A 25,885-nucleotide genomic window follows, 5' to 3' on the forward strand; every position below is an offset into this window, starting at 1 on the left:
GGCCTTGAGTTAGTAATAAATACAGAGAAAACTGAGCAAAGAGAAAAAATAAAGACACTAATTACAGGGAAAGCAAAATGTGCTTGACTGGAGAACAAATCCTGATAATCTTGATGACTCAGCTGTGAATAGCATTTGCATTTTCAAAATGATTTACTCATTGTATTTTTATTAAAATTAAAAAAAGCAAAGTATAATAAACATATTAAGCCCTAAATTCTGATCTAACAAAATTATATGTGGAAAGATGGAGGGAATGAAGCATGCTCCTGTGTGATGGGAAACTTGGAAAGGGGTAAAAGAGAGCTACATGCCTAGCTTTGATAGTGGGAAGTCAGTAGATAATGTCCCAAATTGAAACAAAACAAAACAAAATATGAAGTAGCATTATAAACATGTTACTGAGATTTATCAAGAGGATGAGTTAAAGGTGCTAAAAGTAACTATTTTGGGGGGCAGGAAATGGGAAACTTGGGGGGGTCATATTGTCTGTTAAGTCTTTTGGAACTAGTATTTTTAGTACAAGATATAGAAAAGGTGATGAACAGTAAGAAAAATGAAATGATTACTTTGAGATAATCTGAGTAAACTGTTCATTATTCTTAGTTATTTTTCCTAATATTAATCATTGATAAACATTTGTGTATGTGTTAACTAATGGGCATTTTAAATAATTTTCACATGCTTGGCTTCTGTTTTTTCTGAGTTAATTGAATTTTTTGAATTTCTCATGTCATTTATACATTGCTTCAAAGGAGGAGAATGAGATGGAAACATTTGGTGCAACGGTAAAAAATTAAATGAGCTCTTATATAGCTGGTTACGGGATAAAAATGAGTTTTGAGGTTATAGTTAATTAGGAATTTTAGAAGTGTAAATAATGAAAAGTAGTAAGAGTATTTGTGTTTTTTAAGTGTCCTAAAAATCACAGTGTTCTATTACACTGAGAAGTTTGGTTTTAATTCATTTTTCTTTATTTTTAATGCTGAAGATTATATTTGTCTGCTATTCTTTGCATTTAACAATTTTATCAATTATTTTCCATTTGGTGATATTTGAAAGAGGAATAGATGTGTTAAGCATATTTCCTTTATTGAGCATAAGCCGAATTCTGATACTCTTTGTTCTGTTTGTTCACAGTTTGTGCTAATTCTTTGTAATTCTATTGGCACACCTTTGGATCCCAAATACATTGATATTGGTAAGGAAGTGTTAATATTCATTCCCTCTTTAATTAAGTTGTATTTGTAAGCTCACTTAAAAACCTAACAATGGTATCATTAATTAGAACAGAATTCTCTAAAACAAGGATGGCCATTCTTCGTGGTTCGCCAGGTCTAGTACCAGTTTATGTCTGTTGTCATGGTAAAATTATTAATAATGCTCCATCCATTTCACTCTCAGATGTAGCCTGGTTAATATAATAAATTATAAGGTTAGTTTACCAAAAATCCACAATAATTTCACAACTGCTGTACTGCCATCATTTGTTTGAAATGGGAGATGATTGTATAGGAATTGGTATGCAACGTAATGATTGGTATGTAGTAAGTGGAGGATCGTAGAAGGCAGTATTGCACTTCACCGTTAAACCACTTCATTATTAATAAACTACTTGCAAAACCGCTCTTCCATAAACACACTTCAGCTGCTTGTAAAAGTGAGTTTGCTCTTTGCAGATTTTTCTAATGAGATCAGTTTCTTAATAGGGACAGCTTGCAAAAATTCCTGACTTTGTTTTATAAGACTTCTGTTATTTTAGATCTACTCTTCCTTCTATCCACCAGCTGTGAAAGTAATTGTTAAAAAATTCCAAATCTTACTTGAAGAATTTTGTTGAAAATCATCACCAAATATTTTGTTGCCATTTCGCTATAACTTCCAAAAGTAATGTTTTTTTAAAAATGTATGATAGTTTATTGGAGGTGGTATTAGTAACATTATTAGATTTCAAACATTGAAAACCCACTGAATTATTTCCTGAATCTGAGAGCTAGTCATTTTTTTTTTTTCAGATTTCACACTGAGCCTGAATGAAATATTAGTGTCTGCCTTCTAAATGTTTGTATTTTGCTAAGCTCTTTGGGTGATACAAAAAATGTGAGAAATACTTAGTGGCTTCAAAGATTTTATAGATACTCTATGTTTAGGGTCTTGGTAACTCATTTTTATATATTGAAACTTTCAATTTCATGTCTTATGTTCATTGTTACATAGGTATGTTTATATGTTCCTGTATATTATGTACATGATACATTTTAGTGTTCCTTATTAAAAAAGGCTTAGCTTAAAATTATTACTCTTATAACATGAATATCTTCTATTATTTAGAAACATAACCATCTTTAAGAGGTGAATCCTGTCCATCTTCAGATTATGTGCTTTTTCTTTTGATACCACCTTTTAACAGAATCATAATGATGATAGGGTTAGCCCCAAAGTCATTTTGATCACAGGTAGTCTATTTTTTAATAAAGCCAGATGTAAATCCTTCACCTTCATAAAATAGCAAATACTTGAGGGCATGATTATTTGTATTTTTTAGTCTTGAAACTTTTTGTTTGCAGTCTTGCTGGCTGAAATTTTAACAAACAGTTCTTTCATTGGTGCCAAAGACTCAGTATTTTTGTTTCATACATATCCTGTAAAATTCTTTTTTGAAGTGTCTATGCCAGATTTTCAGGAGGGCTGTATGCTAAAACAAAAAAGTGTGCAACCGATATGTTCTAGAAAATGTAATTTTTGTTTTACTACCCACTTTTCCTCCTGATAATCTCTATAGAAACTTTAATCAGAACTTTACACATTTTTATAGAAGTATAGGTTGTGGGACTGTGTTGTACATGTAGGAGTTAGGTGCCCCGTTTTGGTGCTCTTCCTTTGAGACTCCAAAATACCTTTTATTCAAAGTACTTCTTCCTCTACACTCTATTGATATTCTTATTTGTCTTCTCCACAATATTTTGAGTTTCTTCAAGATCTATGTCTTAAGAATTTTTGTATTCACACTACTTAGCACTGTGCTTACCCTATAACAAATGCTTATTGAATGCATGGAAAATATTTATTTTCTATCATGTAAATAGAAAATGATAATTCACTTATTTAGTAAAGCATCAGTGAGTATACAATGAATATATACTGTTTCAGGAACTGTACGTGAAAAGAAATTATGACATTTCCCATAGTGTCTAAACAAATAAAATACAGTTAATCCATTGAATGACTACGTACTGCTGACCTGCTGTGTGCTTGGTATTGTGCTAGGTGCTGGATAAGTGGATATTGGTGTCAAAGGACGTCGGGGACCTCTTTTCTACTTAGAGAAGGTTTTGTTTTAACTGAGTTTTGAAGGATAAGTATTTCTTCCAGTGACATTTTAAGGACAGAAATCTGTATTTGCAGAGGAATGAAGTCATGAGAAATGCCTAGAAAGTACTATGTGTCAGAATGTACCATGTACCAAACTGCAGCCATTTTGGTCAGAGCACTTGGACGCTGGCTAATGATGTTTTCTGGCGGTGCACTGCGCCTTCCATATATTCCAGAAAGAGGTAATAGTGCAGTGCAATTTCAGTTTCCCAGCTTTTTAAAGGATTTAGAAGTGAATAAGTAAGAAAGTGGGGAAACATTTTAGATGAAGACATTTATTGCAGACTTCAGTATTAAAATGATACAAGCAGGTTCTACTTACGTGTGAATTCCTAGATTGTTCTAAATTATTTTATATCTTTGCTTGGCTACTAACTATGATTTATGTGCATTACAAAGTTCAATTAATGGATGCATAATTATTTATTTAAAAAATTTTTTCCAATATCTTTCTAGGTATTTTGAATTTTTTCTTTCCAGATATTGAATAGTTGAGAAGGACATTGAGTGCTTTTATACTGGTTGTGCTCTCTTCCTAAAATGTTCTCTCTGTTAAAATTTGGATTTCTAACATTTTCCTAGAGACTTAGTTCTAAGAAACTAAGAACAAATCCGCATGGATGGGATGGGTCTGTTAATAAAGATCTAGCCTAATTTTTGTCAGTAGGATTATCTACTCATTTGACTTTGCTGAAGGTACTATCATACTGATTCAAAAGAATATATGTTTCAGACATATTTGTATTTTTTTTTGTAGTCACTAGTGGATTTGTATGTGGTTTTATATTTAAAAAACCTATGTAAGTAATAAAAGTAAAGGCAATAATAACAACCACACCTAACGCTTATTAACCCTTAGGAATAGGCAGTATGCCGTAGTGCTTAAGAGCACAGGTTCTGCTGCCACGTTAACTGGTTTTTTATCCCAGATTCACCATTTTCTAGCTGTGCAACTTTAGCAAGTTATTTAACCATTTCATCCTTCAGTTCTTCATCTGTTAAATGGGGATAATAATAAGGACTACCTCATAGAGTGGTTGTGAGTGTGAGGATATATAATATGTAATTATTGATTATGTTATACATATTACAATTATAAAATTATAATTGATATATTTACCTTAAAATATATGTCTGGCATAGTTTTAAATTCAATAAACATTAGCTTTTCATGTTATTATTAAGCATTTATTCTATACCAGGCACTGCACCATGCTTTATATTTATTATCTTTTAATCTTTAAAGCAGCTGTGTAAGGTGCATAGTACTATCATCTTCAATTTCAGTTAAGTCAACTGAGGTTCAGAAAGAATAAGAGATTTGTCTAAGCCACAGGGTTAGCAAGTGCTTATGATTTGAAGTCTAAAAGTCTAACTCTTACCATGAACCACTAACATTTTAATTTTGAATTAATCAGTCTAATGATAAAATCTTGTAATTATTTAGGGTGTATCAAAAAGAAAGGAAGTGAGTGCAGTTTATAATTGTAGGTAGTCATTGGTTAGAGGAATGCTTTTATATGCTCAGGAAAAAATATTTTATTAGAAAGCAGTTAAGGTTTATTGTGAAAATCACACTAAGGGCTTAATATCAGCATCTGAGTATCTATGGTAGAATTTATGAAACATTTAGCAAATGTCTTAATGATTTAGTGAAGATGGGGTCAGAAAAAACTGAGCAAAGCCTGGGCCTGGCATGCTAATTCCAGGGGCTTTGCTGCCATCCTCAAAGGACTGCCTTTCCACAAATTGTTCCCCACATGAAAGGCTTCTAGCTCCCTCTGGAGTTTGGTAATAATACACGTTTTTGAATAGAAAAATCTTGACAATTTTTAATGAAAACATTTTTTAAAATATGATTCAAATGTACTGATTTATTTAGCATATAAAAATTCATGACTTTGAATCCCAAAATTGTTATCTACTCAGCTAACATTGCACCACCAGTCTGGTTTCTAATTCTTTTTTTCAGTTTCAAAGTCTCTTACTACCTTAAATGTTCCTTATTTGGGGTGTGGCAAGAACTCTAAAATAGAGTAGCTGCCATTTATACCATTCCTTCACACCTTTATCCAGGCCATATTAATGATTACTTTGCTTAATACTTAAGAATAGAAACATAAGTCTTACACTATTTTAATTATTTGTAAATCTAGAAAAAGGTATTAAAATGATCATTTATGAAGGATTTTGATAATATGTATTTTGTGTGAATGAGTGTGTTCAGTTTTATGTTATTTAGTTTGTGTTTCATGACCTTGGGCAAGTTATTTTAGTTCTTTCATCCTCTGTTTCTTTATCTTTAAAAAGGATTTGATTAGACTATGTTGTCAAAGGTTACATAGGAAGAGCTTAATTAAATGTTCTCCAAGAAACAGGGAAGATTAAAAAAATTGAATGTTTAGAAGAATATATCCCTAAATTAGGAAGGAATATTGGAGAAATTTTCTTTTCTAAATTAATGAGGAAATATAAGGCATATGAGATCAGAGGGAAGGTCAATGGTCTGAACCAAGGAAAAACAATAGGGGGGATGTGAAGAAGTGGGATTTGACTTATCTATTCATCAATTAATGGCCATTTAGGCTGTTTCTGCTTTTTGGCTATTATGAACCATTAATGCTGTTATGAACATTTGTGTATGGGTTATTGTGTAGACATTTGTTTTCATTTCTCTTGAATATACCTAGGAGTTGCTGGGGCATAGGGTAATTGTATTTTTAACATTAAGAGCAACTGCCAAACTGTTATTCAAAGTGGACGCACCACTTTACATTCCTACCGTTTCTCTACATCCTTGCCAGTGCTTGTCATTGTCTAACTTCTTGATTCTTGCCAGTGCAGTGGGTGTGAAGTGGGATCTTATTGTGGTTTTGATTTGCATCTGCCTGATAGCTAATGATATTGAGCATCTTTTTATTTGCTTAGTGACCATTTGTATATCTTCATTGTAGAAATGTCTGTTCAGATCCTTTGCCCATTTCTTAACTGGGCTATTTGTCATTTTATTGAGTTGTAAGTGTTCTTTACATACTCTAGAAATAATTACTTATCACATTTATGACTTGCAAATATTTTCTTCCATTCTGTGTCTTTTCACTTTATTGGTGGCATCCTTTGAAGCACAAATGTATTTCATTTTGATGAAGTGCAATTTTTTTCTTTTGTTGCTTATCTTTTGGCTCTACATCTAAGAAATGATTGCCTAATCCAAGGTCAAAAAGATTTACTCTGAAGTTTTCTTCTACGAGTTCTATAGTTCTAGCTTTGACATTAAAGTCTTTGATTGTTTTTGATTTAATGTATTTGTATGGTCCTACAAGCTTCTGATTCTTTTCTGGCTTCAGAGATAGTATGTGGGGTGTATTGTCTGTAAAATGAGAGGTTGAATGCAGTGATCATTGAAATTCTTTGTAGCACAAACATTCTGTGATGCTGTGTAACTGAAACCTAATTGTCTTAATGTTATTTTCAATAGTGCCCTTATTTGTTGCAATGACTAAAACCCATGTGATAGCAGCTTCTAAAGAAGCATTTTATACCTGGCAATATCGTGTGGCAAAGAAGCTCACAGCATTGGAAATAAATCAGATCTCACGGTCTCGAAAAGAAGGGAGAGAAAGGTATATCTTTTGATGCACATTTTTTAGTAGCTCAACAATATATAATTAATTATAAATTGTCATTTGAAAATTGTGAATTGTTTTGATTACTAGAAATATTTTTCCATTAATCTGAAAATCAAATTGATGTTTAAATTTATCAAAATAAAATCATTTAATAAAAGAAAGCTCTTAAAGACAAAGGCAGGAAGTCTGAGTTTTTATAAGGAAATAGCCACTCTCAGTCATCTACTCTTACCATATTAGGATTATTATGCTATCCTGAAAGGATAATCCTTGAATTGATTATTCAGTTGAGGTCTGCCTGTCTAACCAAAACTACAGTCTTAAGGGTTAGTGGTAGCGGTGTTTCCAGGAGGTTGGAGGTGATTCTAGTTTAAATCACCTTTTGAGAGTCAGATCCTTAGACACAGATTTGGAGGAAGTCTGTGGATGGGTCACTTGGCTTCTTACTCTTGATCTGGAAAGCAGAGAGTCTGGGGTTGGAACTATTTCTGGTAAGCAGAGGTAAAGAGAGCTCTCCCACACAGAGAAATTAGGATCCAGGATGGGGGATTCCCTAAGTAAATCTCCAGGTGTGCTGCATTTACTGTGTTTTGTAGGCTATATTGTCTCTGTTAGTGATACTGTGTTTTTTTTGTCCTTTGTTGCTCACCTGAGCCTTTAAGTAAAGCATTTTGTTCAGTGTTTCAACCTAATGATTCTGAATGAGGGCATAGGCCTGTGTTGGTGGGAGTGGGCAGTGGGAAGTCATGTCGGAAATCCCAGGTTGCTTTCTCAGATCATCTTCCCTCAAACATACTTGAGATCTGAATGCAATCTTCCCTTCTCTTTAAGGCTCACACATGTACTGAGTGCATGGTTAAGATACGAGATATGTCCCCAGTAAAAGTGTTTTGGACATGTGAATTCATGTGGAAGCAGGAAAAAACAACTGAAAAATATTTTATCTTGTCTTCTTGGTAGTTCCGAAAGACTCAATGGGAAGAATCTCTGGCATCTTCTAGGACAGCATGTAGCAATGGTAGCAATAATAAGCAATAGTTCCACAATCCACAGGGAGAAGGTACATTTTAGGACAAATTTGGGACCGAAAAGTCTAGCCTCTCCATAGAGCGAGTGCCCTCTGTGAGCCAGCTAAAGAGATTCTGGTGTTTGTTTTAATAATAAAGGCAGCATTCCCTCATATTTCTATCTGAGATATACTTTCTGGTTGTAATGACTGAGCAGATTCTCTCTGGACCTGTTTCCTCATCTGTAAAATATGGTTGATGACAGCCAACACGGACTATTTCTTATATGCCAGACACTATGGTAAGTCTAGTCAATACTCTTACTATTCCTGTTTCACAGAGAGGAAGCTGAGACACAAGAGCTTAAACCATTTGCCAAAGTCCACTAGCTGATAAGTAGGTAAGGGACTTGAAGCCAGGCTTATCTGGCTCTGAAACTCTTTACTCAGATTGGCTTTTCTTGTACTAAGTACTGTACTTATTTTAGGAGAGGAAAGTAGGTCAAACGATCTCTTGAGCGATCTCCTATTCTAACCTTTGACTTTTATTTTGTGATAAGAAAATAGAAATAGTAACTGGATATACTTAATAGAAGTATATTAAAATGCAGAAACACAGCACCTCTAAGTTCGTATACCTTTCTGCATGAGTATATTTCTATTAAATTTATTTAGCATTTGATCTCATTACATTGATGAAAGTACAATTATGATTTCAATTTAATGATGAAATTTCATAGTATTTTAAAGATAGAAAATGGCATGATTTCCCTGTGATTATATTACAACCTCAATTTCTTGAACCCCTTTTGTATATCAGGCTCTGTGCCTAAGTGTTTTGCAATAATTTTATTTATACCTTTGAAAACACTTGCAAAGGGGGAATTGTTACCTTTATTTTCCAGATGGAGAAACTAAGGCTCAGAGAAGTATATAACTTGCTCAGGACCATATAGCTGCTCTATGATGAATCTTCTCTATTCTCCATTCATGTTAGTATTTTTTCAGCAGACATTGAGCACCTGACAGTCTGGGACACTGCTAGGCCCTGTAGATACATGTAGTTTTTGCCTCTAGGAAACTCACCATCTAGTGGGAGAGACAAGTAAACTAGCAGTGATACTGTGGTGTGAATAGTTTTATAATAAAGGTATCAGAGAGATGGCACGTCTTCATAACACAGGAAACACAGGGAAGGATTCTTTACTGCAGAACAAAAATTCCATTAATTAGAGCTTCCCAAATATGTTTAAGTTTTACCTTTATTAAGCGTATCAGTAGAAGGGCAATTATGGAGAAACAACAGGGAAACTTAGCAGATTAGAAATACTCCTGATTCATGTTCATTTGCAGAGTAATGTAAATATGAGGCTTCATGAAAGTCATTGGAAATATGTGATTTACTGCTTAGATGTATTTTTGGCCCAGCTTTCAGGAACAAATCACCTTCATAACTAGGAAACACAAAGCAGGTAGTTTCTACCTTTATAAGGTTGATGTGTGTCAAGAACTCTTTAAAATAATTAGGGTATTTATATTAAATAACAATATTTATTGGTGCCCATCCAATTCTTTAATCGCTCTGGAGATGATGAAATGGTATAACTCTTCTACATTCTCTGAAATTTTCTTTTCAGGATCTGTCATGTTGACGATACTCCTTCTGGGTCAATGGATGGGGTGCTTGATTACAGTAAAGCCATTCAAGTGGGTGGTTTTTAATTATGTTATTATTGCCACAAAATGTTAATATCTATAGATGTGGAAATACTGTAATTTTATTTTCAGACCTGAGAAAGCATTTCTTTCCAGTGAGTACATATTATTCTATTAATTCTTTTAAAAAATTTCTATTCTGAAAAACTTTTCCTAAATGTTTTTTTCTTCTTTGATTTTTAAAACCATTGTCTTTGAAGTAATCAGTCTCATAGGAAATCACAAAAATAGCATATAGAACTTCTTTATCCAGCTTCCCTCAATGGGGACATTGTATTTAACTATAATATAGTATCAAAATCAGGAAATCAACATTGGTAATGGTACTGTGAACTATTCTTATATAGCAATTTTTTATTCAGTTTTCACTACTCTTTAATCTCTAAGTGTGTGTGTGTCTAATTTTGTGTAATTTTATCTCCAGAAAGGAACTTTCCTCATTCTCTTAATTTTCACACCCACCCTCCGATCCCTGTCCTTTGGCAACCACTGATCTGTTTTCGCCTCTATAGCTTTTCACTTTGAGGATGTTTTATGAATGGGATCACGGAGCATGTAACTTTTGAGATTGGCTTTTTTCACTGAGCATAATGCTCTTGAGATCCATCCGGGTGGTTGCCGTGCCATGCCGTTTCCCGCTTCCTCATTTGGGCACGCGCTGGGCCTTCTGCCATCTGTTCATCTTTTATGTCTAAGCTCAGTGCTGTGCCTGGCATGTAGTAGGTGCTCAGGCAGTAAATGTTATAAATACGTTGTTGAAGTGAAGTATTTTTCTTAGTGAATTGTTTACTACCTTAGACCAGATTAGTCATTCAATAAGTTTTTGTTAAGGATTAACAATTGATTCATTTTAGGGCACAAGGGATCCAATTTGTGCCGTCACTGCGTCTGATAAGACACTGATTGTGGTAAGTTGTAAAGAAAAAACTTATTTTATGAATAATTAAATTGTAAAAGTAGGGAAACATAATATGTTTTGGATTAGAATGTCATTTTGTGAGCACCTTAAGTTTTACTAAGTCCAACATAAGAAGCAAGAAAGTTTTAAAGATTTTCTGACAAATTGTTAATCATTCTCAAAAACAGCTGTGTGTAAATAACAGTAGTAGATTAGGGGCTGCTGAGAGAGTTTGACGCTGGGTTGAATGAGCCCCGGAAAGGGTTAGCAGATGCGGGGGTGGAGGGGGTTGGATTGGATGGCGGTAGTGGTCTTAGGAAGTTTCCTCCTCTGTGTGGCCTGCTGTTTCGTATTGGAGAAAGTGCTTTGGCTCAGCTGCTTTCCTAGGACTTAGAATGCAGAGGTGGTGTGTTTGCTAGCCAGTAAAATAAAGAACTCCATGGCATATTTTTGCTGAATTTTTCAAATAAAATCAATATTACAGTGTCTTTCTTGAGCTCTGACATTTGAAAATATTAATTTTAGAGATACATGTTTGATGTAGTAATGTTGGTGGAATTATTGAATTTGAATTATGTAATCAGAGCCTTAATAACATATATTTCCATTTCTAGTTCTAGTTACATTCTTTAGCAATTGGCTAATTCTCTGGGGGAAAAATTTCTTAAGATCGTGGTATTCATTTTTCCTCACCAAATGAATTTGGTGTGCTTTAAGCAGTTTGGTGCGTCTCAGATGGGTCTGTGGAATGTTTGTTTTTGTTTTTTTTAGATTCTTTGCTATATGGTGGGGGTTTTTTCTTGTTACTTGTGTTTCTGCCATTTGCAGAAAAATAAAACATGCACCTCAACTCAATCACAGAAACTGATGTAATTCCTAAATGACAGAGTCTACTTATTAGAAACACTCAACTAGTTTTTTAAATACTAGCTGTAAGTTTTAAAGGAGAAGATATCTTCTGCATTTAAAACTGCTTTCCACTATTGAATTGTAAATGGTTTTTAGAGCCATTACTTTTTCAAACTTTTGAAGCCACAGGACCCCCTTTTTCAAAACCAAAATCTTATTTCATATGCCAATCTATTAAATCATTTAAAGCCCACACCTCCTTTTTATACATGAAAAAATATCCTCTCCTTCTCCCCTCACTTTCCCCAGCCTTTCTGATAGGGCCCTCTTGAGAATCATGCCACAGCAGCACTGCTGCTCTGATTAAAAAGAGGAGAGGGAAAGACAGGCTGAGTGGGGCCCTCCACTTCATCCCACTGCCGTAGTGTGAGGCACAGGCGGCTTCAGAAACCACAGCTCTCCCCTGTCTGTTGTACTAACTGTTGATCTGTCAGGCTCCAGGCTGGCACAGAGTTGCAGAGAAACATATTCTGTTTTATTTTTAAGTACATTTAAATTAATATTCATTGTATCACTGCTTTCTGATCATTGCCTTTTTGCCACAAAATAGTACCAGATAGATATGGCTATTGGATAAAAATGTCAACTTTCATTAACAACTATTTCACATAATCTATAAGATTTTTTCACATAAGTGAAATTTAATTCAATGAGTGCTTTATATTTTAGCTTTTGATGTACCCTGATTAACTTCTACAACTGTAAATAACCCTAGATGTTTCTTCTTTGTGATGTAAGAATTTGTGTGTTATAAAGAGCTAGGTTTCTAACTTCTTCCTTGAATGTTAAATGAAAAAGATTAGACTACCTTCAGCCTCTTTAAAAAGGTTTTAATTAAATTAGGAGATAAATATATACTCCATAACATGAGTTGGTGTCAGAATTGAGAATTTGCCATGACACCATTTTCTTAAACAAATGTGTGAACATATAGAGGGGTCTGTAGTTGTAATTTAATGTTATTATGGCAAACATACTTTGGTAATCAGAAATAATTTCCATAGGGTCGTGAATCTGGCACCATTCAGAGATACAGTCTTCCTAATGTTGGTTTGCTTCAGAAATACTCCCTAAATTGTCGAGCCTGCCAGTTGTCCTTGAATTGTAACTCCAGGTAGGTCTGAGGACTCCTCATGCAGATGTTAAGTTTAGAAGTTACCATTTGGGATTGTTGGATTTATGTAATAAATGCTAAAATATGTGTTTGTTTTAAACTTGTTTTATAGTTCAGTGTGGTTTTACTATTCTGTATTCGTATTTAAATGTTTGTGTTTGCTATACTGTGTTTGGTTTAGATGCCTTTCTCTAATGAGCAAAATGTAGAAATTATAGTATAATATTTAAAGTTATTTGCATACCAATTGCTTTAATCCTTTTGGATACTTTGTCATCACAATGAAGCAAAATAGGGTCAGTCCCTGTCTTTTATCAAATTTATAAAAGTTTGCTTAAAGCTATTTATTTAAAACCACTTCTACCTTATGCCCAGGTTCTGATGAAACTGATTTTGAAAAAGAATGGTTGTAGGTAATTATATTTGTGATCACTGCTGTCAATTGTACACTTTTTTCCCTTCCTCCAATTTCATTTTTCGTAGTCGTCTTGCTGTCATAAACATCTCAGGCATTCTCACCTTCTTTGACTTGGATGCTCGGGTGACAGACAGCACAGGACAGCAAGTCATTGGCCAGTTGTTGAAACTGGAGCGGAGAGATGTCTGGGATATGAAGTGGGCCAAAGACAATCCTGATTTGTTTGCAATGATGGAGAGAACAAGAATGTATGTTTTCAGAAATTTGGATCCTGAGGTAAAAACAAGAAGTGAGCATTAATAGTACATAAATAATGATCCAACTATCAAAACCTGGATATTCCCCACTTGTTTCTTTAAGAGGTTTGCTGGTGTTGGCTGCATGGCTTTCTGAAAATAAACAGAAACACTTCTCTGGAGTTTTAGAGCATTTGGTCTTCAGTGGGCTTGTTACTCACCCTCTAAATATTCTCTGCTTTCTATAAAAAGCACTTTCTAATAAGCATTATCTGTTCTTTTTAAAAGATGGAACCATGATCACTAACTATAAAGTCTTTTTGTTTTTCCTCATCAAAGTTAAACAAAATTAAGAATATCAGTAGTCTATCTTGTTTACCAAAATTGCTTAAAACAACCTAGCCAAAAAAATGTGGTTTTGAAATTGCCTTGTCCTTCCCTTCTCTTCTGCCTAGTCTGTGCTTACTGTGTCTTCCTGAAATTTGTATGCTTTCTGTCACCATTTATCCATGTGCTTTCTTATCCTGATAAGTCTAATATGCAGGTGTGAATGGAGATTAATCTGCTCTCCCTGGAGTATCAGGGAGTTCCTTTTCCATTAATTTTAAAGTTGTATTTTGATTTTCTATTTGTGGCTCACATCAACTGATTTTTAGGCTCTGAATTTTTCTGTCACTTAGTCTGCTCCGGATCAACTGTTAGCTGTCATGTAAGGAAACTCAGAATAATGTGAGTGGCAGCCTAATCAAAAATCATTAAGAAGATAAATCTTTTAAATAATTTTTAAATTATTAATGGACTTTCAATTTAAAATTTTCAATGCTCCTGCTATACTCTAAATAATAAGAGATGAGTTAATAATGCTGTGTGTCATTAATTGATATTTGTTTGGACTTATAGCTTCCTTCTTGGGAAGGAACTGCTGGCTTGGGCCCCTGAGCTGCCAAAGATGATCTGTAGTAATTTATTTAATGGTAAACTATTTGCTTCTTTAATATCCTAAATTATTTTCATATTTCCCTATTGGAGTCCCACTCAGGATCTTTGGGTTGGTAAGTGATCTGATGTAAATTGCTCTCAAAGACTCTATTAAAGTTTTTAGGAGTCTTGAGGACCTTTGTAATTTTTAGACCCTGAATAATGGCTCAAAGGAAGGGCATTCAGGGCCACTGCATTTGACCTGTAAGCACAGGCTTCTGACACAGGTCAAAGGGAAATTTGACCCTTGCCACAAAACAAGTATGGAAACGTGACAGGATAACCTTGAGGATGGGAGTAGAATACTTTCTGAATGTTAGGGCCCTTATTCCATCTTTGACCATACTTATACTAGTTCAGAAATCATATGCCTAGATATGCCTGAACTAGAGTGTTATGCCTGGCTGTTCATAATGTGTGTGCAGCACACACGAGCAATCTAGTACCAAGTGAAATCTTTGCCTGGTGGGCAGTGTTTCATAAGTAGTTTTAAACAGAACAGCTTTCTTTCTTTTTTTAAAAATTTGAGTTTGTTGTCTAACTTGGCAGGTACTTTTATTTCTATTAGATTTAGAGCTAGAGGAATTTCTTATAACCTTACTGCTGACTGGATTTCTTTATAAACCATGCTGTAGTGTTCTTTTCATTCATGAAAACACTGGCTGGCTGTGGTCCCTGCTTGGTTAGTTTCTCTGCTGTTCATTCCACTAGCAGCTTATTGACTGATCATGTAAGGACATACTCCTCAAAACAGAACGTACTGGAACTCCTTCAGGGCATAGCATTCTATTCTCTCATTCAGGTTATTGTTTGATTAATTAATACTAAATATATTTTTATCCATTTTGATGTTAATATAAATTCTAGATTCATAGCTTTAAATTGTAAGCCTCTCCAGAAAATATATGAGAAAAGGGTGCCCTTTGTGTGCAAATTTCTAATTTACTGATAAAGCACATTTTTTTTGAGAATGTGGGAATGCGTACTTGATGTGATGTTCCCTGCTTCATCATTTTCATTTCCAGTGACCCTTTCAAGGTCCTGGTTGACTCTTTTCTCTTTTTCTTGGATCTTCCCTCTCAGTGGTACTATTTCATATTCAGATTCCCTCCTCTCTCATCTTTTCATCAATCAGGCTCTCATTTTCGTACATTTGTTCTTTTCTACACAGGGGTTTTCCAGACTTTTAAATACATACCTTCATATATACATACTTACTTATTTAGAAATTATATACATGACCTACAGTATTAATATAGGTACATTGTGAACCATGTCCCTCAAACAGAAATTTTAAAAGAATGAGAAAAAAATAAATTTTAACAGGATGAAAAACTTTATTTTAAAATGTCATGCTAATTGTTATAGTTCATGCTACCATTAGCTGGTGTCTCAAGCTTGCACACTTTAGGGTGAGGAATTATTAGTGTAGTGAGTGCAGTTCCCATGTTTCAAAAGTCTACTTGATAATTTTGATTTTCTAGCTGAATTTTTGTCAGACCTGATTAGAATGCCACTGTTTTCACTGTGTAATGTTGCTGACCCAGGAGTTGGTACTAAGAGTAAGAGAGGTGACAGTTCTGCCTTTTCTCATTTGCTTATGTTGCATTGTCAATATTACCTTTAATTCACAAATGCTTTGCAAGAAGCTTTTTAGAACCCTTGTCCAATTTACGAGGATCAGCCAATATTAGATGCTATAATCCCTAAATACACGTGGGTATGCACAAACTTTGGTGTGTCACAATACGCCAGAATGCAACGGAAAAGTAAAGGCCCTTCAGACACCTCACCTGCAGTATTGTGCATGTTGTAAGACCTTCTGACTTGTGTAACTGAATAAGAGTGTGAGTGTTTCTTGGTATACTATAGATTAGTAAAGTTTTAAATACTTTTTGATAAAAATAAATACCTTGGCTATTGCTTAGGTGAGTGCATCCTGCTTTGTAGACCACTGGTCTAAATTCATAGTCATTTGAAATGTAGGTGGATATCTAGTGAATGTTGGAAGATAAAGAGAGTAAGTTGTAATAATTTAAGCAGAAGTTGAATTTTTAAAATCTGAATTACGTAAATATTTACATATTTACTTAGGTGGCACTAATCATGGATTATTTTGGAAACTTTTAGTTTCTAATCTCTCCCCCACTTCTATTTTTCTTCCTTTCTCATTGTTTTTGGTATAGAAGTTCTTATCACAGATCATCTTTTATGTCTTTATCTTTTTGCTATTTTTTTTCTTATCTAGCCAAAGTAAAAAATTTTTCTAATGATAGACAATTTTATACAGGTATATGGTTGGGTTACATGTAGTCTCAAAATAAATTATACAAAAAGTCCCTGTCATTCATAAGAAGTATTTCACTATGTAAACTTTCTTTTTGAATTAAATTTTGTTCTGATTCTTTCTGTGTTCATAAAAGCATTTTTTTTGCCCTTGTGTCATATAATCTTTTTTTGAGGAAATAAAAAGATTTTATAAAATTTTGTTATATAATTTGAGTATTTTAATCAACAATGTCTACTTTTTAAGGAAAATATAATCAACAATTTGTACTTTTTAAAAGAAAATATGCATCTTAAAACCCAATAAGCACATGTAATATGCATATAAGAGCCTCATTCTCAGTGTTAGAATACTAAGCTAAGTATAACTCAATTTTTACCTTTTCTTTTCATCTTTTTGGTATCTTCCTATTATAATTTTTATAGTTTCTATCGTATATGAAGGACTAACTTTCAGAGGTCTGTCTTCAATATGTTATTTCATTTGACTTTTGCTTACTTTCTGGTTCATTATTGTATACATTTAAAAAGTTACATTCTGGTAGTTACTTCTTTTGCCAGACAACATTATCCTATTTTTTTTACAGTGTTCTTGGAAATAATAATTATATTGGGATTTTGTTTCTTTTTGTTTATATAATATTTCTGTCTGTTTTTTCTACTAGGGATTTAGGGCAGCTACTTTATAATATGCATTTACTATACTTTACAGCTACAAGCCTGTATAACACTAGGATAAGAGACAGACATATAATAGACTCATGTATTTGCATATTGGCAAATTAAAACTTCTTATGAAGAAAATTTATCAGTAACACTCTAGTTAATATTACAGAGGATGGACTTTTCAGCATGCTATGGGACATCTTTGACTTATGTACATAGATACAAAATAGTGTTTGTCAGTTTTATTAAGAACTAAATTTAAAGTTGAATCCCATGAATAAGAATTATCAAGCTGTGTAAGTCATTTTTGGATTAATTGGCAATTTGGGCAGATATTTGATGCTATTAGTGAATTAGTATTATGTAAAGTTTGATAATAGTAATGTGACTATGGAAGAGAATGTCTTTTATCTTCTAGAGATAAATATTTGAAATATTTAGGGGTGAATGTCATGATGTCTTAAATTTACTTAATTTACTTTAAAATACTTCAGCCAAAACATTAAATGAAGCTTACTTAGCAAAATGTTAATAATTATTTAGATGAAGGGTATACGGGTGTTAATGACATTCTATTTTTTTTTTTTGGTTTGAAAGTTTGATAATAAAATTTAAAATGTGATATGTTGAAGGAAAATTTTGTATAATTCAGTGTAACATTTGTTTTTGTCTTTAAAGGAACCCATTCAGACTTCTGGATATATTTGTAACTTTGAGGATTTAGAAATTAAGTCTGTTCTTTTGGATGAAATATTAAAGGTAATTCTTAAAAAACTTATATTTTTGCTGCTGTCTTGCCTGGGATTCATTTTTTCTCCAGACAGCATAGTGAACCAGTTTAGAGTGGGGACTGAGGAGTCAGATTTAGGCAGTTTTCTTCAACATTTTGAGCTTCACTTTAGTTTCCCACTTATGAGCCTCAATTTTTCCCTCTATAAAATGTGGATAACAATAATACCTATCTTATAGGATTGTTATTTTATACAACAACATATGAAAAGCTCTTAGTACAATGCTCAGATCAGGAGCTCAAAAATGGTAGCTAGTTGTTTTTTTTTTTTTTTTTTTTTTGAGAGGGCATCTCTCATATTTATTGATCAAATGGTTGTTAACAACAATAAAATTCAGTATAGGGGGGACAACGCTCAATGTACAATCATTAATCCATCTCAAGCCTAATTCTCGTCAGTCTCCAATCTTCTGAAGCATAACAAACAAGTTCTTACATGGTGAACGAATTCTTACATAGTGAATAAATTCTTACATGGTGAACAGTACAAGGGCATTCATCACAGAAACTTTCGGTTTTGATCATGCATTATGACCTATAAACAATCAGGTCAAATATGAATATTCGTTTGATTTTTGTACTTGATTTATATGTTGATCCCACATTTCTCCTATTATTATTATTATTTTTATTTTTAATAAAATGCTGAAGTGGTAGGTAGATGCAAGATAAAGGTAGAAAACATAGTTTGGTAGCTAGTTGTTTTTTATATTTATAACAAAGAGGTACTGAAGAAATATTTGACAATTTAGGCTTTTTCTAGTTCTAGGATAGTTGAGCAACTTTTTGTTTGGAGGTTTACTATTTTTTGGTATCTGATTGCAGATATCTTTTTGAATCCCTACTTTGGCCTTCACTGACCACCTATTGAGAATCTTTTTCTCTAAGAATATATGGAGAACAGTTTTACCTTCATTTTATCTGAAACATTTACTTTTTCTATGTACTTCATGTAATTTTTTTGGAATTTGGATAGCAGGTTTTAAAATTTCAGTAGTTGCAGTTTGTAGCATGTTTTCATATTTTGTTTGGATATATAAATTGCAGTTGTTTTATTATGAGCTAGTTTCTTTTTTTCTGTATCATGACCACACTGTAGCAGTAAGACAGGCCCCCACCCAAAATTTGGTTTGGCTGTCAAAAGTGATGACCCTACGGACACACCGAGAGGATGTTAAAAGGTTATTACAGAATAAGGCTTCTGGGGGAGGAGAGAAGGGTTGGCTTCCCAGGCTGGTTCAAAATGATCTGAGAGAGCAGGGAAAGGAGGCTGGGGTAGAGGATGTGCTGGGGTGAGGGTTCCCAAGGGTAGGGCCGTGTGTGGTTTGAAACTCCTGCTGTTGCCAAAGGATGGAGCACTTGGGCTTGCTTATCAACTTTCCCTGAAGTGAGGAGAAGGGGAAGGGTGAGGGATGAGTCTTGAAAGCTGTCAGCATCAAAAATGAGGTCTGAAGGTTTATTGCAGTCTAGGATTATTTAATATCCAAATTTGAGTGTTTGACTCTTCTCTGTGTGGACAGAACTTCTGCAAAGAGCAAATAAAAAGATCTTGTCTCTGTTTAAGGTATAAGACTTGTAAAAGATTTGAACTTGTTTCTTATTGGCCTATTTAATTTGAATGCGTAACATCAGAGAATATATATTTTCCTCTTTTCCTCTCATATGAATGATGGCAAGTTTGTTTGTTTGTCTTCTTTCCCAAATGATTTAGGGTTTGGAAACACTTTTTAGAAGATGTGGTTTTGCCAATGTCTTCTTAAAAATAAAACCACATGTGGGTAGAATCAAACTAAGGTGTCTGAAATGGCTTGTCCACTTTTATTTATTAATGGTTTGATAGAGAGTGAGCTTTATGAATCCTCAGCTTCTAGCAAGGGTCTGATATATAGTTGGTTTTCAGAAGTGTTTGGTAAATTGATCCTTACAAAATGAATAATTACTTTATTGTTTTAAAAAATGACTTATTGTTATATAGAATTCAATCAGCATAGAAAAGCACTGAAAATAAAGAAAAAAATCCCCATAAATCCCACCACTCAGATATTTTAATCATTAACATTAGATAAACATCAGCACATCATTCCATTCGGTAGTAAACTGTTACCAGAAACAGGTTGGGGGTGCTATGGGTCAGCCAGTGTATGTCTCCAAAGGTCTGAAGCAGGAGAACCCTGGGTCAGTTCTGAGACTGAACAGTGTAAGACACACAGCTAGGCCTTGTACTCCATGTTTATGTGTTGTCACATTTAATCCTCACAGCTCTAGGACGTACACTTATCTCCTCCATTTGCTCAGATGAAGAATCTGAGACTTGGAGTGAGAAGCTAATTTTCTAGTGACACCCAATTAGCAGTAGGCAAAGACATGATTTGACTCCATGCTGTCTGGCTTCCAAGCTGGTATGTGTAATTAGTAGCATTGGTAGAAATGAGGAAGGAGAGGTAATGGGGGCAGGAGCTCAGGTCATCTGAAACCTTGTATGCTTTGCTGTGCAGTTTGGACTTCGTCTGGAGTCAGTGGGAGAGTAAACAGGAGAGTGACATGACTGGGTTTCTGTTTCAGGAAGGTAGTCTTGGCTTCCTGGGTGGGCAGGGCGGGGTGCCTCAGGAGGGACTTCACTTGTGGGTTGTGGGTGTTTTCCAGATAATTCGTAAGACCCATTCATGGGGATTTCTTTTCTTCCCAGCTTTGCTTACAATGTGATGCAGTTTTTTTTTAACTGTATAAAAGAAACACATACTCTGAAGGCAACTATTGGAATTCCTTTCTTTTCATCTTTACTTGTAGAATCCAGAACATCCTAACAAGGATTATATAATTAACTTTGAGATACGCTCCCTGAGAGATAGTCGAGCCTTGATTGAGAAGGTTGGAATTGAAGATGCATCGCAGTTCATAGAGGACAACCCACACCCCCGACTTTGGTATTTAAAAATAAAAAATCCTTCCCCAATGTCTTGTTTATGCCTTTAAAGTCACAGCTCTATTGCTCCCAATCTCATGCTAGCCTCTGTGGGAATAGGCTTCCTTCTCGCTCCTGTCTTTAAAATACAGAAATTCATTTAAGATTTGGAAATACTCAAAGTAAGTACAATATTAAAGGAAGCATGTGTAAATGTATTAAAGTAATCATGTGTTATCATGTTTCACTGGTAACAATAGGTATAGTAATTGAATTCTGCTTCAAGACTTGTTCAGCAGTAATTTGCAATAGGCTTTTCTGTTTCTTTTGTAAACAAAGGCGCCTATTGGCTGAAGCAGCTCTTCAGAAACTGGACTTGTACACTGCAGAGCAAGCATTTGTGCGCTGCAAAGATTACCAAGGCATCAAGTTTGTGAAGCGCCTGGGCAATCTGCAGAGTGAGTCCATGAAGCAGGCTGAAGTTGCTGCCTACTTTGGCATGTTCGAAAAGGCTGAAAGAATGTATCTTGATATGGACAGAAGGTAAGTAATGAATGGGCAGGCATCCCAGAATACTTTCACAGTTCATGATTTTTTTTACAAATGAGGAAATAAATAGAATAAATGTATCATACCTTTACTTTGAGAAAGTAATTTAAGTTTGAATTACAACCTAGATATTCCACGTGCCCCTCGTTTATTTATGTTTTGTAACTTGGGAGCAGTTTTCTTCTCTGTTTTTATATATATTAATGGCTGGCCATGGGACTTTCTCATTTTGCAGAGCAAAAATATCATATTGACCACAGAGACTGGGCTCTTTTATCATTATTACACAGCCCATTATTTGGGATCTCTCTGTTGGCTTAGGCCATTATTTAATTGTCCATTTTAAAGGAGCATGAAATGAAAATCAAAGGTATTTAGGGGTTGAGTTTTATTCCTTATATTTCATTTTAGATTTATATTATATAATTATGAACTTCATTTCAGCTGTAATCATTATGTCTAATTTTCATTAATATTATTTGTACTTCCAGGAGAGCCCTAATACAATTTAAGCCCTGAAAAGAAAGATAAAGCTCAAAGTGTGTGTTTTTAAATAAGCCTGATTAGATCAAAGAAATCAGTGAAAGAAGCAACTATTATTGAAGTAATTATTTTGCCAAGGAAATTGGAGGGCCAAAAAAATAAAAGGCAGGAAGTTGTTTCCTTTTGTCTATTCCAGGTTCTCCCTGAGGCCTTTACTTGGTCAGGTTAAGGTACTAAAATGTTTGGAGACTAAATCTGCCTGTCTGTTCACTGCTGGGTATTCTCAGTACCCTACAATTGAACCCAGTACATAGTAGGCACTTGATCAATGTTTGTCAAATGTCACTGAATGAATCAGTGAATGAATGAATGCCATTGCTTATAGAGATCTTGCTATCGGCCTCCGGCTGAAATTGGGAGACTGGTTTAGAGTGCTCCAACTCCTGAAAACTGGATCTGGTGATGCAGATGACAGTCTCCTTGAACAAGCTCACAATGCCATTGGTGACTACTTTGCCGATCGCCAGAAGTGGTAGGTAATCTCTCGATTGACAGAAGTGGTAGGTGATCTATCTGAACCACTTCATTCATTCATGCAGCACTTAAAATGGTAGCTGCCTGTGAACTTCCCTATGAATTAATGCTAGGGAAATAGAGACTATCTGCCTGGATCCTAAAATTCAAATAGCTCTAGATTCACAATGGGGAGCAAGAGACCCTAAAAGTTGTCAGGTAAGCACTCTAAAACTTGGGAGTTTCCAAACTCACAAACTTGCTCTTAATTCCTGGCAGCTTTCTACTGTTTGAGAATTGCACCACAGGGTGTGATTCTAAGACATTTTAGGATTTTTTCTCTGAAAAAGCCAAAAGAAAGCATTTTTATTGCTTATTTTACTATAGATTATTTTCAGAAATCATTGGCTTTTATTTCTAAGTTTTCATTTTGATCAATCTTTTTATATCAGTGTTTGGGAGTACAACTATATTTGAGATTTATAGAATGTTTCTTAATGCTCAAAGACTGTTGCAATTAAAATATTTGGCAAACAGTCTTTAGGTTTTTTTCCCCAGTTCATATGCTTCAAAGATATTCTGTAACTGAAGATGTTGACTACAGTAATGCTCGTAATTCTAATGAAGGAACTTTTTTGTGAAAGTGGTAGTTATCAGGAGATTCACCTTAGTTTTTTTTTCTTTTGGTATCATTAATATACAATTACATGAGCAACCACCAAATACCCCATTACAGTAACTGTCCATCAGTGTAGTAAGATGCTATAGAGTCACTACTTGTCTTTGTGCTATACTGCCTTCCCTGTGCTCCCCCCTACATTATGTATGCTAATCATGATACCCCTATTCCCCTTCTCCCTCCCTTCCCACCCACCCTTCCCAGTCCCTTTCCCTTTGGTAACTGTTAGTCCATTCTTGGGTTCTGTGAGTCTGCTGCTATTTTGTTCTTTCAGTTTTTGCTTTTTTCTTATGCTCCACAGATGAGTGAAATCATTTGGTACTTGTCTTTCTCCGCCTGGCTTATTTCACTGAGCATGATCCCCTCTAGCTCCATCCATGTTGTTGCAAATGGTAGGATTTGTTTTCTTCTTATGGCTGAGTAATATTCCATTGTGTATATGTACCACATCTTCTTTATCCATTCATCTACTGATGGACACTTAGGTTGCTTCCATTTCCTGGCTATTGTAAATAGTGCTGCGATAAACATAGGGGTGCATCTGTCTTTTTCAAACTGTGATCCTGCAGTCTTACTATAAATTCCTGAGAGTGGAATTCCTGGGTCTAATGGTATTCCTATTTTTAGTTTTTTTTTTTAAATTTTATTTTGGTATCATTAATCAACAATTACATGAAGAACATTATGTTTACTAGGCTTCCCCCTTCACCAAGTCCTCCCCACAAACCCCATTACAGTCACTGTCCATTAGCGTAGTAAGATGCTGTAGAATCACTACTTGTCTTCTCTGTGTTGCACAGACCTCCCTGTGCCCCCCACCCCCACATTATACATGCTAATCGTAATGCCCCCTTTCTTTTTCTCCGCCCTTATCCCTCCCTTCCCACCCACCCTCCCCAGTCCCTTTCCTTTTGGTAACTGTTAGTCCATTCTTGGGTTCTGTGGTTCTGCTGCTGTTTTGTTCCTTTAGTTTTTCTTTGTTCTTATACTCCACATATGAGTGAAATCATTTGGTACTTGTCTTTCTCTGCCTGGCTTATTTCACTGAGCATAATATCCTCTAGCTCCATCCATGTTGCTACAAATGGTAGGATTTGTTTTCTTCTTATGGCTGAGTAATATTCCATTGTGTATATGTACCACATCTTCTTTATCCATTCATCTACTGATGGACACTTAGGTTGCTTCCATTTCTTGGCTATTGTAAATAGTGCTGTGATAAACATAGGGGTGTATCTGTCTTTTGCAAACTGGGATGCTGTATTCTTAGGGTAAATTCCTAGAAATGGAATTCCTGGGTCAAATGGTATTTCTATTTTGAGCTTTTTCAGGAACCTCCATACTGCTTTCCACAATGGTTAAACTAATTTACATTCCCACCAGCAGTGTAGGAGGGTTCCTATTTCTCCACAACCTCGCCAACATTTGTTGTTGTTTGTCTTTTGGATGGTGGTGATACTTACTGGTGTGAGGTGATATCTCATTGTGGTTTTAATTTGCATTTCTCTGATGACAAGCCATGTGGAGCATCTTTTCTTGTGCCTGTTGGCCATCTGAATTTCTTCTTTGGAGAACTGTCTATTCAGCTCCTCTGCCCATTTTTTAATTGGATTATTTGTTTTTTGTTTGCTGAGGTGTGTGAGCTCTTTATATATTTTGGATGTCAACCCTTTATCAAATCTGTCATTTATGAATGTATTCTCCCATACTGTTAGATGCCTTTTTGTTCTATTGATGGTGTCCTTTGCTGTACAGAAGCTTTTCAGCTTGATGTAGTCCAACTTGTTCATTTTTGCTTTTGTTTCCCTTGCCTGGGGAGATATGTTCATGAAGAAGTCGCTCATGTTTATGTCCAAGAGATTGTTGTCTGTGTTTTTTTCTTAGAGTTTTATGGTTTTATGACTTACATTCAGGTCTTTGATCCATTTCAGATTTACTTTTGTGTATGGGGTTAGACAATTGTCCAGTTACATTCTCTTATATGTAGCTGTCCAGTTTTGCCAGCAACAGCTATTGAAGAGGCTGTCATTTCCCCATTGTATGCCCATGGCTCCTTTATTGTATATTAATTGACCATATATATTTGGGTTAATATCTGGAGTCTCTATTCTGTTCCACTGGTCTGTGGCTCTGTTCTTGTGTCAGTACCAAATTGTGTGGCTTTATAGTAGAGCTTGAAGTTGGGGAGCGAGATCCCCCCCCCCACCACTTTATTCTTCCTTCTCAGGATTGCTTTGGCTATTTGGGGTCTTTGGTGTTTCCATATGAATTTTTGAACTATTTGTTCCAGTTCGTTGAAGAATGTTGTTGGTAATTTGATAGGGGTTGCTTTGAATTTGTATATTGCTTTGGGCAGGATGGCCATTTTGACTATATTAATTCTTCCTAGCCAGGAGCATGGGATGAGTTTCCATTTGTTAGTGTCCTCTTCAATTTGTCTTAAGAGTGTCCTGTAGTTTTCAGGGTATATGTCTTTCATTTCCTTGGTTAGGTTTATTCCTAGGTATTTTATTCTTTTTGATGCCAATGTGAATGGAATTCTTTTCCTGATTTCTCTATTAGTTCATTGTTAGTGTATAGGAAAGCCACAGATTTCTGTGTATTAATTTTGTATCCTGCAACTTTGCTGAATTCCGATATTAGTTCTAGTAGTTTTGGAGTGGAGTCTTTTGGTTTTTTATGTACAATATCATCTCATCTGCAAATAGTGACAGTTTGACTTCTTCTTCACCAATCTGGAT

At 34.8% G+C, this 25,885-nt stretch overlaps 1 protein-coding gene across 2 annotated transcripts in view; it reads left to right on the forward strand.

Moving 5' to 3' along the window:
* Positions 1–25,885, forward strand: part of WDR35 (WD repeat domain 35) — a 62,451-nt gene that overhangs the window by 20,739 nt on the left and 15,827 nt on the right. The window contains exons 11-21 of one of the 2 annotated variants that reach the window (XM_073216084.1): positions 756–788; positions 1,141–1,201; positions 6,851–6,995; positions 9,645–9,714; positions 10,578–10,631; positions 12,535–12,644; positions 13,128–13,338; positions 17,907–17,987; positions 20,806–20,942; positions 21,260–21,463; positions 22,338–22,484. In XM_073216084.1, the coding sequence (XP_073072185.1) occupies positions 756–788; positions 1,141–1,201; positions 6,851–6,995; positions 9,645–9,714; positions 10,578–10,631; positions 12,535–12,644; positions 13,128–13,338; positions 17,907–17,987; positions 20,806–20,942; positions 21,260–21,463; positions 22,338–22,484 (1,253 nt within the window). The remainder of the gene's footprint in view (positions 1–755; positions 789–1,140; positions 1,202–6,850; positions 6,996–9,644; positions 9,715–10,577; positions 10,632–12,534; positions 12,645–13,127; positions 13,339–17,906; positions 17,988–20,805; positions 20,943–21,259; positions 21,464–22,337; positions 22,485–25,885) is intronic. The other variant, XM_073216086.1, reaches the window with a different exon arrangement.

Source organism: Manis javanica, chromosome 1, assembly GCF_040802235.1.
Source record: "Manis javanica isolate MJ-LG chromosome 1, MJ_LKY, whole genome shotgun sequence".
NCBI lineage: Eukaryota > Metazoa > Chordata > Mammalia > Pholidota > Manidae > Manis > Manis javanica.